This window comes from Gorilla gorilla, chromosome 8 (assembly GCF_029281585.2).
Source record: "Gorilla gorilla gorilla isolate KB3781 chromosome 8, NHGRI_mGorGor1-v2.1_pri, whole genome shotgun sequence".
Classification (NCBI taxonomy): domain Eukaryota; kingdom Metazoa; phylum Chordata; class Mammalia; order Primates; family Hominidae; genus Gorilla; species Gorilla gorilla.
The window spans coordinates 101,064,686-101,078,464 of record NC_073232.2 but is presented as its reverse complement, the minus strand read 5'-3'; the positions used below and the strand labels follow the sequence as shown (position 1 = coordinate 101,078,464).

Below are 13,779 nucleotides of genomic sequence, written 5' to 3'. Positions count from 1 at the left end.
GGGTTTAAGCGATTCTTCTGCCTTAGCCTTACAAGAAGCTGGGATTACAGGTGCATGCCACCACATCCGGCTAATTTTTGTATTATTAGTAGAGACAGGGTTTCACCATGTTGGCCAAGCTGGTCTGGAACTCCTGACCTCAAGTGCTCCTCCAGCTTCGGCCTCCCAAAGTGCTGGGATTACAGGCGTGAGCCACCAAGCCCCGCCGACTTCTTGTATAATGTAATCAGGGATTGACATTTTATCACCTTTGCCATATGACAAAACCTAATCAAGGGTGTGACATCTTACACCTTTGCCAGTTCTGTTGGCTTGAACGAAGTCTCATATCCCACCCACATTGAATGGGAGGAGATTATACAAAGGCATAGATACTAGAAGATGGAAATCACTGGGGATCACTCTAGTGTCTGTTCTTCTCATTATTATTATGAAAATCCACTTGCTTAGAGAAAGGAAAGTGCATTTAATTTTGTAAATATTCTTCCATCAATATAATTAGGTCTTGGTAAATTTCCTGAGGTGCATCCTCTCCAAGATAAAAATCCACATGATTGTAGTGTGGAATCATCTTGTAATAAATAAGGTTAGCAATTTGAGGAAGTAAATTTTCGACATCCTTGGGATCAGCAACAATGTCCTGTCCACCATTCCATATTGCTGTTGGAACTTCCATCTTAGTAATGTTGTATAAAGGAGGTGTATGCTAAATACAATAAAAGAGAGAGAGAAAAGTTTTTACTGAATATTACATTATAGAAGTAACATTAACTGTCAGCTGTTGAGCAAGTTCTTTAAATGCTACAAGTGTATAATTAGTTTACACTTAATGGTATATAAACATTAAAATGTTAAAAATACTTGAAACCATTTTCGTGCAGTAATATGAATTGTGAATCGAAAAAAACAATTCAATTATTGTATTTCTGACTTGCACGTTTGGGAAAATAAAAGATTCTGGAGGAAGAGTGTTCTTTTTTCCACGGGGGATCATCTTTCTAGTTAGCATTTGATCTCAGAATGTGACCTTTTCAAACAAAATGTCGGATAGGATAAATATCCCTTCTCCTAGTCACAAATCTGGGCTCAGTGGCATTATTAATATTTGGGAATCAGCAGACTCTTCAGGGAGCATTGAGACCAATGCATGAAAGACATTTGAAGTATGATGTTAAAATGGAGTCAGTCTGTTACAAATAACTAGAGTGGCTATAGCACTCTATAAACTCTCAGCAAATTTTCCCTTACCGCTTCTTTCTTGTATTGATCCAACACAACCTCTGTTCCAGGTAACCAGGTCTGGCCAATTCGTCCTCCATTCTTCAGGTCACAGTGATTGTATGAGAGATGGGCATGTGACTAAAACTGGGCCAGAGGTCTCTCTAGAACTTTTTGCCATAGCCATTGAGAATATAGTATCTTTTGGTGGGAGTTGGGGTTAGGGGGCTTTTGGAAAAACTATATGAACTAAGTAAACCTAGTCACCACTGTTTCCTCACAAGAGACAACCGTATTCTGAAATAGTGTGTGTGTGTGGCATATCCCCACCCCACTCCTGCCACGTACATCTAACTATAGCAGCTGGGGAGAAAAGTCATGTTTTTCACAACAGTTAGAGTTGAGTTATACATTTTCACTATTATAGTTGTTATAGTAGTTGTTATGATGACATTAAAAATTCCCACATTAAAATTTTTTGGCTGGGCATGGTGGCTCACGCCTGTAATCCCAGCACTTCGAGATGCTGAAGCAAGAGAATCGCTTGAGCCCAGGAGTTCAAGATTAGCCTTTACAACATAATGAGACCCTGACTTTATTTTTAAAGGTAAAAGAAAAAAGAAATAAAAAAAAAGAAATTTTTTTTCCAAATTTCTATGTCCTAGATTTGAAAAACCCAAGTATCATTGATGACTACTTTTTCAGTTTAAGCTCAGTCTATCAGCAAGAAGCCAAAATCATTATTGGATTTCCTCACATACTTGGGAATAAAATAACAATAACAACAATACACATTTCCCTTTAATATAAAACTTTTCTCTAAAAGTTTTCATAGATCTGGTGACACACTAGATCGAAAATAGTACTATTTGCTAGGGAATGGTGTGCCAAGGCACACTATCCCTGGCAGATACTACTACTTCCTAAAAATGATACTTCTTACTTACATCTTTAATGATCCATATAACGGTATTTTTAAAAGTGGCTAGTAAATGACATCCTAAAGCACTATTAGGCAGTCTTAGTTATTAAACATAGATAAGAAGTCAGAGAATATACTTTAAAAACAAACATGTTTTTTGTTTGTTTGTTTGTTTTTTGTTTTTGTTTTTGTTTTTTTTTTTTTTTTGAGAAGGAAGAAGTGTAGTGGAGAAGACTAGACTTTAAATCCAGGAATCCTGGATCATATTCTGGTTGATTTTTTTCCCCTTCCAACTTTTATTTTAGATTCAGGGGGTACATGTGCAGGCTTGCTACATAAGTAAATTGTATATCATGAAGGTTTGGCTTACAAATGATTTTGTCATCCAGGTAATGAGCACAGTACCCAATAGGTAGTTTTTCAATCCTCACTCTCCTCCCAGCCTCCACCCTCAAGTAGGCCCCAGTGTCTATTGTTCCCCTCTTTGTGTCCATGTAAACTCAGTGTTTAGCCCCCACTTACAAGTGAGAGCATGTGATATTTGGTTTTCTGTGCCTGTGTTAATTTACTTAGGATAATGGCCTCCACCTGCATCCACATTGCTGCAAAGGACATTATTTCATTCTTTTCAATAGCTGCATAGTATTCCATGGTGTATATGTACCACATTTTCTTTATTCAGTCCACCTCTTATGGGCATCTAGATTCCATGTCTTTGCTATTGTGAATAGGGCCACAATGAACATACGGGTACATGTGTCTTTTTGATAGAACGATTTATATTCCTTTGAGTATATACCTAGTAATGGGATTCCTAAGTCAAATCATAGTTCTTTTTTAAGTTCTTTGAGAAATTGTCACATTGCTTTCCACAATGGCTGAATTAATTTAAATTCCCACCAGCGGTGTATGACCATTCTCTTTCTCCACAACCTCACCAGCATCTGTTATTTTTTGACCTTTAAATAATAGCCATTCTGACTGGTGTGAGATGCTATCTCATCATGGTTTTGATTTTCATTTCTCTAATGATTATTGATATTGACCATTTTTCATATGCTTATTGGATGCATGTATGCCTTCTTTTGAGAAGTGTTTGTTCATGTACTTTGCTAACTTTTTAATGGGGTTGTTTGGTTTTTTTTGCTTGTTATTTTGCTTAAGTTTCTTACAGATTTTGGATATTAGATCTTTGTCAAATGCATAATTTGAAAACGTTTTCTCTTATTCTTAGGTTGTCTGCTTCCTTTATTGATAGTTTCTTTTGCTATTCAAAAGCTCTTTAGTTTAATTAGGTTCCACTTGTCAATTGTTTTTTGTTGCAATTACTTTTGGCATCTTTATCATGAAATTTTTGCATCTTTATAATGAAATTTTTGCATCTTTATCATGAAATTTTTGCCAGGTCCTATGTCCAGAACGGTATTTCTAGATTTTCTTTTAGGGTTTTTATAGTTGTAGGTTATACATTTAAGTCTTTAATCCATCTTGAGTTAATTTTTGTATATGGTAAAAAGAAGGGGTCCAGTTTCAATCTTCTGCATATGGGTAGCCAGTTATCTCAGCACCAATTATTGAATAGACCGTCCTTTCCCCATTGCTTGCTATTGTCAACTTTGTCGAAGATCACATGATTGCAGGTGTTCAACTTTATTTCTGGGTTCTCTAACCCATTCCATTGGTCTATGTGTCTGTTTTTGTACCAATACCATGCTGTTTTGGTTACTGTAGCCTTGTAGCATAGTTTGAAGTCAAGTAATGCCTCCAGCTTTGCTCTTTTTGCTTAAGATTGCCTTGACTATTCAGGCTTATTTTGGGTTTCATATGAATTTTAAAATAGTTTTTCTAATTCTGTGTCAGATGTCATTTGTAGTTTGATAGGAGTAGCAATGAATCTGTAAATTGATTTGGACAGTATGGCCATTTTAATGATATTGATTCTTCCTATCCATGAACATGGAATGTTTTTCCATTTGTATCATCTCTGATTTCTTTGAGCAGTATTTTAAAGTTCTCATTGTAGAGATCTTTCATTTCCCTGATTAGCTGTATTCACATTTTATTCTTTTTGTGGCTATTGTGATTGGGATTATGTTCTTGACTTGGCTGTCAGCTTGGACATTGTTACTGATTTTGGTACGTTGATTTTGTATCCTAAAACATTACTGAAGTTATTTATCAGTGTAAGGAGCCTTTAGAATGAGACTATGGGGTTTTTTAGATATAGAATCACGTCATCCATGAAAAGAAATAGTTTGACTTCCTCTCTTCCTATTTGAATGCCATTTATTTCTTTCTCTTGTGTGATTGCTCTGGCTAGGACTTCCAGTACTATGCACAATAGGAGTGGTGACAGTGGACATTCTTGTCTTGTTTCAGTTCTCAAGGGGAATGCTTCAAGCTTTTACCTATTCAGTATTATGTTGGCTGTGGGTTTGTCATAAATGGCATTTAATATTATTATTGTTTTCTTTTTTTTTTTGAGATGGAGTCTTGCTCTGTCACTTAGGCTGGAGTGCCATGGCACAATCTCAGCCCACTGCAACCTCTGCCTCCTGGGTTTAAGCTATTCTGGTGCCTTAGCCTCCCAAGTAGCTGGAATTACAGGTGCCTGCCACCACAACCAGCTAATTTTTGTATTTTTAACAGAGATGAGGTTTCACCATGTTGGCCAGGCTAGTCTCATACTCCTGACCTCAAGTGATCTGCCCGCCTCAGACAGGATACATGTGCAGAATGTGCAGGTTTGTTACATAGGTGTACATGTGCCATGGTAGTTTGATGTTCCTATTGACTCATCCTCTAAGTTCCCTTCCCTCACCATCCAGCCCTCACACACAGGCCCTGGTGTGTGTTGTTCCCCTCTCTGTGTCCATGTGTTCTCATTGTTCAACTCCCACTTATGAGTAAGAACATGTGGTATTTGATATTCTGTTCTTGTGTTAGTTTGCTGAGGATGATGGCTTCCAGCTGCATCCGTGTCCCTGCAAAGTACATTATCTCATTGGCTGCATGGTACTATGACTGCATAGTATTCCATGGTGCATATGTACCACATATTCTTTATCCAGTCTATTATTGATGGGCATTTCCGTTGGTTCCATGTCTTTGTTATTGTAAACAGTGCTGCAGTAAACATACATGTGCATGTATCTTTATAGTAGAATGGTTTATATTCCTTTGGGTTTATACCCAGTAATGGGATTGCTGGGTCAAATGGTATTTTTGATTCTAGATCCTTGAGGAATAGCCATGCTATCTTCCACAATGGTTGAATTAATTCACGTTCCCATCAACAGTGTAAAAGCGTTCCTATTTCTCCACAGCCTCGCCAGCATCTATTGTTTCCTGACTTTTTAATAATCGCCATTCTTTCTGGCATGAGATGGTATCTCATTGTGGTTTTGATTTTCATTTCTCTGATGATCAGTGATGTTGAGCTTTTTTTCATATGTTTGTTGAGATGGCTCTTATTATTTTGAGGTAAGTTTCTTTGATGCTTAGTTTGTTGAGGGTTTTTAACATGAAGGGATGTTGAATTTTCTTAAGAGTCTTTTCTGTGTCTATTGAGATAATCTTGTGATTTTTGTTTTTAGTTCTGTTTATGTGATGCCTCAAACATATTGATTTGCATATTTTGGACCAACTTTGCAACCCAGGAATAAAGCCTACTTGATTGTTGTGGACTAGCTTTTTGATGTGTTGCTGTATTAGGTTCACTAGTATTTCATTGAGAATTTTTGCATATATGTTTATCAGGGATATTGGCCTGAAGTTTTCTTTATTCATTGTGTTTCTGCCAGACTTTGGCATCAGAATGATGGATGCTGGCTTCATAAAACGAGTTAGAGAAGAGTCCCTCCTCCTCGATTTTTTGGAATTATTTCAATAAGATTGGCACTAGCTCTTCTTACATGTATGGTAAAATTGGACTGTAATTCATTCTGGTCCAGGGCTTTTTCTGGTTGGTAGTGTTTTAGTACTGATTCAGTTTTGGAACTTGTTATTGATCTGTTTAGGATTTCAATTGCTTCCTGATTTAATCTTTGGAGGTGTTATGCTTCCCGGAATGTATGCATTTCTTCTAGATTTTCTAGTTTGTGTGTGTAGAGGTGATAATGATAGTCTCTGAGGGATTATTATGTATCTGTGGGGTGGTGGTAATGTCCCCATTGTCATTTCTGACTGTATTTATTTGAATCTTCTCTCTTTATTCTTTATTAGTCTAGCTAGCAGTCTATCAATTTTATTTATTCTGTCAAGGAACCAACTTGTGATTTTGTTGATCTTTTGTATGTTTCTTTGCATCTCAATTTCATTCAGTTAAGCTGTAATTTTGGTTATTTTTTCTTCTGCTAGCTCTGGAGTTGGTTTGCTCTTGTTTTTCTAGTTTCTCCAGGTGTGATGTTAGGTTCTTAATTTGAGATCTTTCTAACTTTTTGATGTGGATGTTTAGCACTATAAGCTTTCCTCTTAACACTCCTTTAGCTGTGTCCCAGAGATTCTGGTATACTGTATCTTTGTTTTCATTAGTTTCAAAGAATTTCTTGATTTCTGCCTGTGTTTCATTATTTACCCAAAAGTCATTCAGGAGAAGGTTGTCTAATTGCATGGTTTTGATGGATCATCTTGGTATTGATTTCTACTTTTATTGTACTGTGATTCATGAGTGTACATAGTATAATTTCAGTTTTTTTTAATTTGTTGAGAATTGCTTTATGGTTGAGTGTGTGGTCGATTTTAGAGTATATGCCATGTGCACATGAGAAGAATATGTATTCTGCTGTTATTGGGTAGAGTGTTCTCTAGATGTCTGCTCAGTCTATTCGCTTAGGTGTCAAGTTTAGGTCCCAAATATCTTTGTTAGCTTTCTGCATCAAAGATCTGTCTAGTACTGTCAGTGGGGTGTTGAAGTCTCCCACTATTGTTGTGTGGTTATCTAAGTCTCTTTGTAGGTCTCTAAGGACTTGTTTTATGAATCTGGGTGCTCCTGTGTTGGGTGCATATATATTTAGGATAGTTGTATTCTTGTTAAATTCAATGCTTTATCATTATTTAATGTCCTTCTCTGTTCCTTTTGATAATTGTTTATTTAAATTCTGTTTTGTCTGAAGCAAGAATAGCAACCCCTGGTCTTTTTTCTTTTCCATTTGTTTGATAGATATTTCTCCCTCCCTTTTCTTTGAGCCCATTAGTGTCACTGCATGCAAGATAGGTCTCAGGTAGGCAGCATACAGTTAGGTCTTGCTTCTTTATGCAACTTGCAACTCTTTGCATTTTAAGTGAGGCATTTAGCCTGTTTGCATTCAAGGTTAATATCGATATGTGTAGATTTGATCCTGTCATTGTGTTGTTAGCTGGTTCTTATGTAGGCTTGATTATGTAGCTGCTTTCTAGCGTCAATGGTCTATGTATTTAAGTGTGCTTTTGTAGTATCTGGTACCAGTCTTTATTTCCATGTTTAGCATGCCATTAAGGACCTCTTGGAAGGCAGGTCTGGTGGTAATAAATTCCCTTAGCAATTTTGTCTGAAAAATATTTTATATTTTCTTCACTTATAAAGCTTAGTTTGTCTGTATGTGAAATTCTTGGTTAGAATTTCTTTTCTTTAAGGATGTTGAATACAAGCCCCTAATCTCTTCTGGCTTGTAGGGTTTCTGCTGAAAGGTCCACAGTTAGCCTGATGAAGTTCCCTTTGTTGGTGAACTGCCCCTTCTCTCTAGCTGCCTTTAATATTTTTTATTTCACATAGACCTTGGAGAATCTGATGACTATGTGTCTTGGGGATGGTTGTCTTATATACTATCTTGCAGGGGTTCTCTGAATTTCCCAAATTTAAATGTTGACCTCTCTAGTGAGGTTGGGGAAATTTTCCTGGACAATATCATCAAATATGTTTTCCAAGTTACTTCCTCTCTCTTCCTCTCTTTCAGGAATGCCAGAGAGCTGTAGGTTTGGTGTCTTTACATAATCCTACATTTTCTGCAGATTTTGTTCATTTTTTAAATTCTTTTTTCTTTATTTTTGTCTGACTGGGTTCACTGAAATAACCAGTCTTCAATCTCTGAGATTTTTTCCTAAGCTTGGTCTATTCTGCTATTAATACTTCTTATTATATTATGAAATTCTTATAGTGAGTTTCCCAGCTCTATCAGATCAATTTGGTTATTTCTTAAAATGGCTATTTCATCTTTCAGATCTTAAATTATTTTACTGGATTCCTTAGATTCCTTGGACTGAGTTTCAACTTTCTCCTGAATTTCAATGATCTCTGTTGCCGTCCAGATTCTGAACTGTGTATCTGTCATTTCAGTCATTTCAATCTGGTTAAGAACAATTGATGGAGAGTTAGTGTGGTCATTTAGAGGTCATTTGCCTTTTCAAATGTCCAGAGTTCTTGCACTGATTCCTTCTCAACTGTTTTGGCTGATATTCCTTTAATCTTTGAAGTTGTTGTCCTTTGGATGAGGCTTTTTGCTTTTATATTCTTTGAAGCCCTTGAGAATTTGACTGTGATATAAGTTGTGTTTAGTTGACTGGCTTCATTTCTGGATGACTTCAGGGTACCAGGGCTCAGCTCAGCACTCCTGGGCTGGGTGCTATAACCTTGGTAGGTGGGACCATGTGCAAAGCTTTGTTCTCTGGCCACTGCTGCACTGGAGAGGCTGAGATGTTCCTCATATACTGGCAACAACACTCTGATGGGAGGTGGGACAAAAGCGCTTCATCGTGGTGGTGGTGGCAAGGTTTGCACACATGCATGCTTGCAAAGCAGTCAGGGGAGGCTGCAAGTATGTTCACACTGGTAGGGACCCATCTGCAAAAGCTGTCCTATGCCTAGGCAGAATCTGCCAGTGAAGGAGGTATGGCAGTGACCACAGGGAGGCACTCTGGTTGGGCATGTGAGGCTGCGCTGCAAGCGGGTGCAGCCAGGCAGGAACCCTGAGAAAGGCCAGCAGACAGGGATGTGCTCAGATTACACTGGCCCTGTCCCATGGGTAAGATAGCCCTGTTCTGTTCAGGTTCAACAGTCAACAAAGGCCAGCGCTACCTAGAGGTGCTTGGCGAGCCTTAGGGAATGGATGTCCCTGGCCATACTTCACTGCAACTGTTCCTGCACCAAACCCTTTGGGCTTTGGACAGGCAAGAGTCCTGTCCCTGCCAACTCCCCAAACAGCTCTGCCTACTAGCTCAAATGTCTATGGGGGTTGTGGGGTGTCCTGCAGGTAGGTCCATAGTAAGAATGGGCCATTGCACTCCTATTTAACTCACCTCTTCCCCAGGAGCTACTCAGGGCCTGAAGTGAGTCCTGGTGCTCAGCAACCCCGTTCAGGCTTCCCAGAATCCTCCCTCTAGCCCAGGCTCCGCATCCTACCTCCATTCACTCTCAATGCCTTTCTTCTGAAGATCTGCTCAGAGTGTTCCAATCTTCTTGATGGTCTTGTCTCTTAATGGGAGAAACTCTTCCTGGCTGTATCTAGTTGACCATCTTGAGCCCCTGTCTCTGGTTGTTTACTAGCTGAATAACTCTGGTAATTTACCTACCCTCTCTGAACCTCTGAAAAAAATAGGGATAATAATATTTACCTTGCAAGGTCCTTGTAAGAATTAGAAATAATGATACGGCATATGGCAAGAACCCAATAAGCAGCCTGTGAGAACAGCAATAAGCAATATCCAGTGTGGTTAAATGGAAGTGGCAGGTGCTTCATGAGTAGACACTATTTTTGTTAGTTCATTTGCAGCATGGAACTGATTATGAGGATTATTTTTGTACCTGGTGGAAGTGCATCATGTTCTGATCAGAGTTTCCCCAATCAAAAGCTTGGAGCTGACCAGAATTAACAGCCTAAAATAAAATAAGCACATTAAAATAATATAAGAAAATAGTGTACATTTAAAGACAGTACAGAAGAAATATACAAAGAAGATTAACATTATGCCCCAGTCTTTAGAAACATAAGCTAAATTTCAATAAAGATTAAGAAAATAAGTAATAAAAATGATAAATCTTATCGTAATTCACAGAATTGGTACAATCTTTTACTCATTCCTGTATCTTTCCAGTGAAAATCCTCAGATTTTTCATTTAAATCCAGTGCCTTTAAATGTTACCATGTTACACACAGAAATATTTTTCAAAGATGCGGAATTGAATGATTCTTGAATATCTTTGCTTCAGGAATTTTAATAATTTTTTAAAAAGGCATTAGCTATACATTTCTTACATTTAAAAATTACTGCTATTGTTATTACACAACTTTGTACCTTATCCTCATGATGTGGTCTAAACTGTTATGATTATATTCCCTATCCTTAAACTTTTTTTTTTACTATTAAAAGAAATATTCACCCACTGAGCTTCCGCAGTTCTGTGTAAGGTACACGGCTGCTCTCTGCCTCCCCTATGTGGGGTCAAGCCACCTGCTGTGATGTGCATAATGTAGCCATGGGCTGACTGAGACACTGTGCGTGACTATTTTTGCATTTTGGTATTGAAACTTCAAATATTAGAATATAAGGTCATTCATATATGCAGCATTTCATTTTTCTGTTATTTGCCACCCATATAGGATTGATGAGGCAGATAATTTTAACATTTATGTCAAGCACTTCATTAAATTATTCTCAGACTATTCTGTGTTTTTCTTTCTTAGCTTGAATCTCAGATATTTTTCCCACTTACCAATTTAGTCCTGATTTTTAGTTTAAAATTATTCTCAACATGATTTATATTCAGAGAGGTAGCAGTCTGCTGCTGTTGAAATTCTGCAAGCTTTTAGAAATGAGAGGCAATAGGATGTACTACTTAGGAATTTGGGCTCTAGGATCAAATCTGATGATTTGGTTTGGCTCTATGTCCCCACCCAAATCTCATCTCTAATTGTAACCCCCACTTGTCAGGTGAGGGGCCTGGTGGGAGGTGACTGAATCATGGGGGCGGACTTCCCCTTTGCTGTTCTCCTGATAGTGAGTGAGTTCTCACAAGATCTGGTTGTTTGAAAGTGTGTGGCACTTCCTGCTTTGTGCTCTCTCTCTCCTGCTCCACCGTGGTAAGACGTGCTTGCTTCCCCTTCACTTTCCACGGTGATTGACTGTAAGTTTCTTGAGGCCTCCTAGCCATGCTTCCTGTACAGCCTGTGGAGCTGTGAGTCTGTTAAAACACTTGTCTTCATAAATTATCCAGTCTCAGGTAGCTCTTTATAGTAGTGTGAAAGACACTAATATATCTTGATTGTATCCAGGCTTAATAGACTACTGAATCTGTGATTCAAGGCAAGATATTTGTGAAATGAGAATGATAGCAACATTCTTTCTTAGGATTGTGAAGATTATGGTAACACCGATAAAGCATGTAGCACCTAATAATACCCAACAAACAGCTTTTTTTCACTAGTATTACTCCCATCATCATGATCATCACTCTTGCCTTAGCTGCCTATGTAACTTATAACCAAATATTCACCATGCCCCCCACCATCCCCACTTATTTCTATCCTGAAGAGGACTCTCTGTCAAAGGGGAAAAGTTTTTCTTAAGAGAAGTCAATTGTAAAATGTAAAAGGAATAGGCAGCCATGCGCAGTGCTCATGCCTGTAATCCCAGCACTCTGGTAGGCTGAGGTGGGAGGATTGCTTGAGTCCAGCAGTCCAAGACCAGCCTAGGCAACAAAACAAAACCTCATCTTTGTAAAAAGAAACAAACGTTATCTGGGCATGGTGGTGCATGCCTGTGGTGCCAGCTACTCAGGAAGCTGAGATGGGAGGATTGCTTAAACCCAGGGTGTCAAGGCTACAGTGAGCCATGATTCTACCACTGTACTTCAGCCTGGGTAACATGATTGTACCACTGCATGCTTTTTTTTGAGACCCTGTCTTAAAAAATAAATAAATAAAAGAATATGCTATGACATTTGTAGAGTGGGGGGATATCAATGCCTTTACTAAAAAATTGTTATAATAATTCAGTGAGACTGAATAAAATCATATGTATGAGCAGCAAGAAGAGCATATATTAAGTGCTCAATAACTGTGAAGTTAAATGTGTAGTACCTGGGAAGGCCATGCTCATAAGAGGACCTATCTGTCTCCTCATCAGTAGGAAGCCTTATATCCTGAACATCTTTCTTCATAGAGGAACTTGAAGCCTTATCTCCTGGGGTCAAACTCTTCCAAGTATTTTGGAAATCCTCACCTAGTATTTCAGGCTATCTATAGTAGCGATTCTCTAAAACAGGGAGCAAATGTAGTAGGATATATATTAAAATGCAAATTCCTGGTTGGGGGGGTCTCAGATATATTAAACCTTTAAGAAGACACCACCCCTTTCCCCGTCATAGAATTATGTATATTTTGTACACTTTTCAAAAGGGGTTGTGACTGAGCCACCAGCCAAGAATATAGGCAAATATTACATAATAAACAAATGAATGTGCATGCACGTGTGTGCGCATGCACCCACAAAGACACACACACACACACAAGGCTCAGAAAGCCACACCAATTGGATTGGACTTATCTCTGAGCTTTCTGTATATTGAGTAATAAAATAAAACAAATAAAACTTTAGCTGAGGGTAAAAACATAAGCCATAAATCCATTTTAATTCTTCCCTAGCATTCAATCTGCTCTGAATAAAGCATCATTTCCACATTCTGAAATGCCCCATATATTGATTGGAGGATGAACAGCTCTTTCTGGAATAAGATGCATCATTTTATATAAAGTTCTATTAGAGCTGATGACTTTCTGAAAGAAGAAATAAAAGCCTTCCCTTAAAATGCAGTTTGGAATCATATAAGGATCAGAACCCAGTCAGAATATCTGAGAACCATGCTCAAAACCCAGACACTGAGGACAAGGAGAAGAAATGGGAATGAAGTAAATAAAAATGAAGAGTTGATGCTGATTCCAAAAACATCAATGTGACAGTGACAGGTGCCGGCAGAACCCTGCAGTGAGCTCTCTGAGAGCACTTCTTGAGGGTCTTGCAGAGATATGTGTGCATCAAGCAGGAATAAGAAGCACGTACCTGAGCCCAGTGCAGCATATTCTGAACAGATGTTCCCGCAGGATTGTGTGACAAATAAACATCCAAGCGACTCTGCAAAGAGATTACTTCTCATCTAGAGGCTAATCATATCATCATACCAGAAGTAAACATTTGAGAGAAATTTAAAAAGTTTCTTCTTTTCCTCTTTTCCCTTTCTTTCTTTTTTTTATTTTTATTTTTATTTTTGAGATGGAGTCTCGCTCTGTCACCCAGGCTGGAGTGCAGTGGCGCGATCTCAGCTCGCTGCAGGTTTCACCTCCTGGGTTCCATTCTCCTGCCTTAGCCTCCCGAGTAGCTAGGACTACAGGTGCGCACCACCACGCCCGGCTAATTTTGTGTTTGTACTTTTAGTAGAGACAGGGTTTCACTGTGTCAGCCAGGATGGTCTCGCTCTCCTGACCTCGTGATCTGCCTGCCTCGGCCTCCCAAAGTGCAGGGATTACAGGTGTGAGCCACCGCACCCGGCCTCTTTTCCCTTTCTTTAAGGAAAAAATATGTACCATATAATCTGAAGACATATTAACCAAAAAAGCCCATCTTTGAAGAACTTTTTCCTCCACCAGCTCTGTCCTGTCCTCAGCAGTGTC

At 38.5% G+C, this 13,779-nt stretch overlaps 1 protein-coding gene across 2 annotated transcripts in view; it reads right to left on the bottom strand.

Moving 5' to 3' along the window:
• Positions 1 to 446: 446 nt before the first annotated feature.
• Positions 447 to 13,779, bottom strand: part of LIPK (lipase family member K) — a 47,566-nt gene continuing 34,233 nt past the window's right edge. The window contains exons 9-11 of one of the 2 annotated variants that reach the window (XM_063710296.1): positions 13,172 to 13,243; positions 9,918 to 9,989; positions 447 to 706 (exon numbers count right to left, since the gene is read on the bottom strand). In XM_063710296.1, the coding sequence (XP_063566366.1) occupies positions 467 to 706; positions 9,918 to 9,989; positions 13,172 to 13,243 (384 nt within the window). In that variant the 3' untranslated portion in view covers positions 447 to 466. The remainder of the gene's footprint in view (positions 707 to 9,917; positions 9,990 to 13,171; positions 13,244 to 13,779) is intronic. The other variant, XM_004049744.4, reaches the window with a different exon arrangement.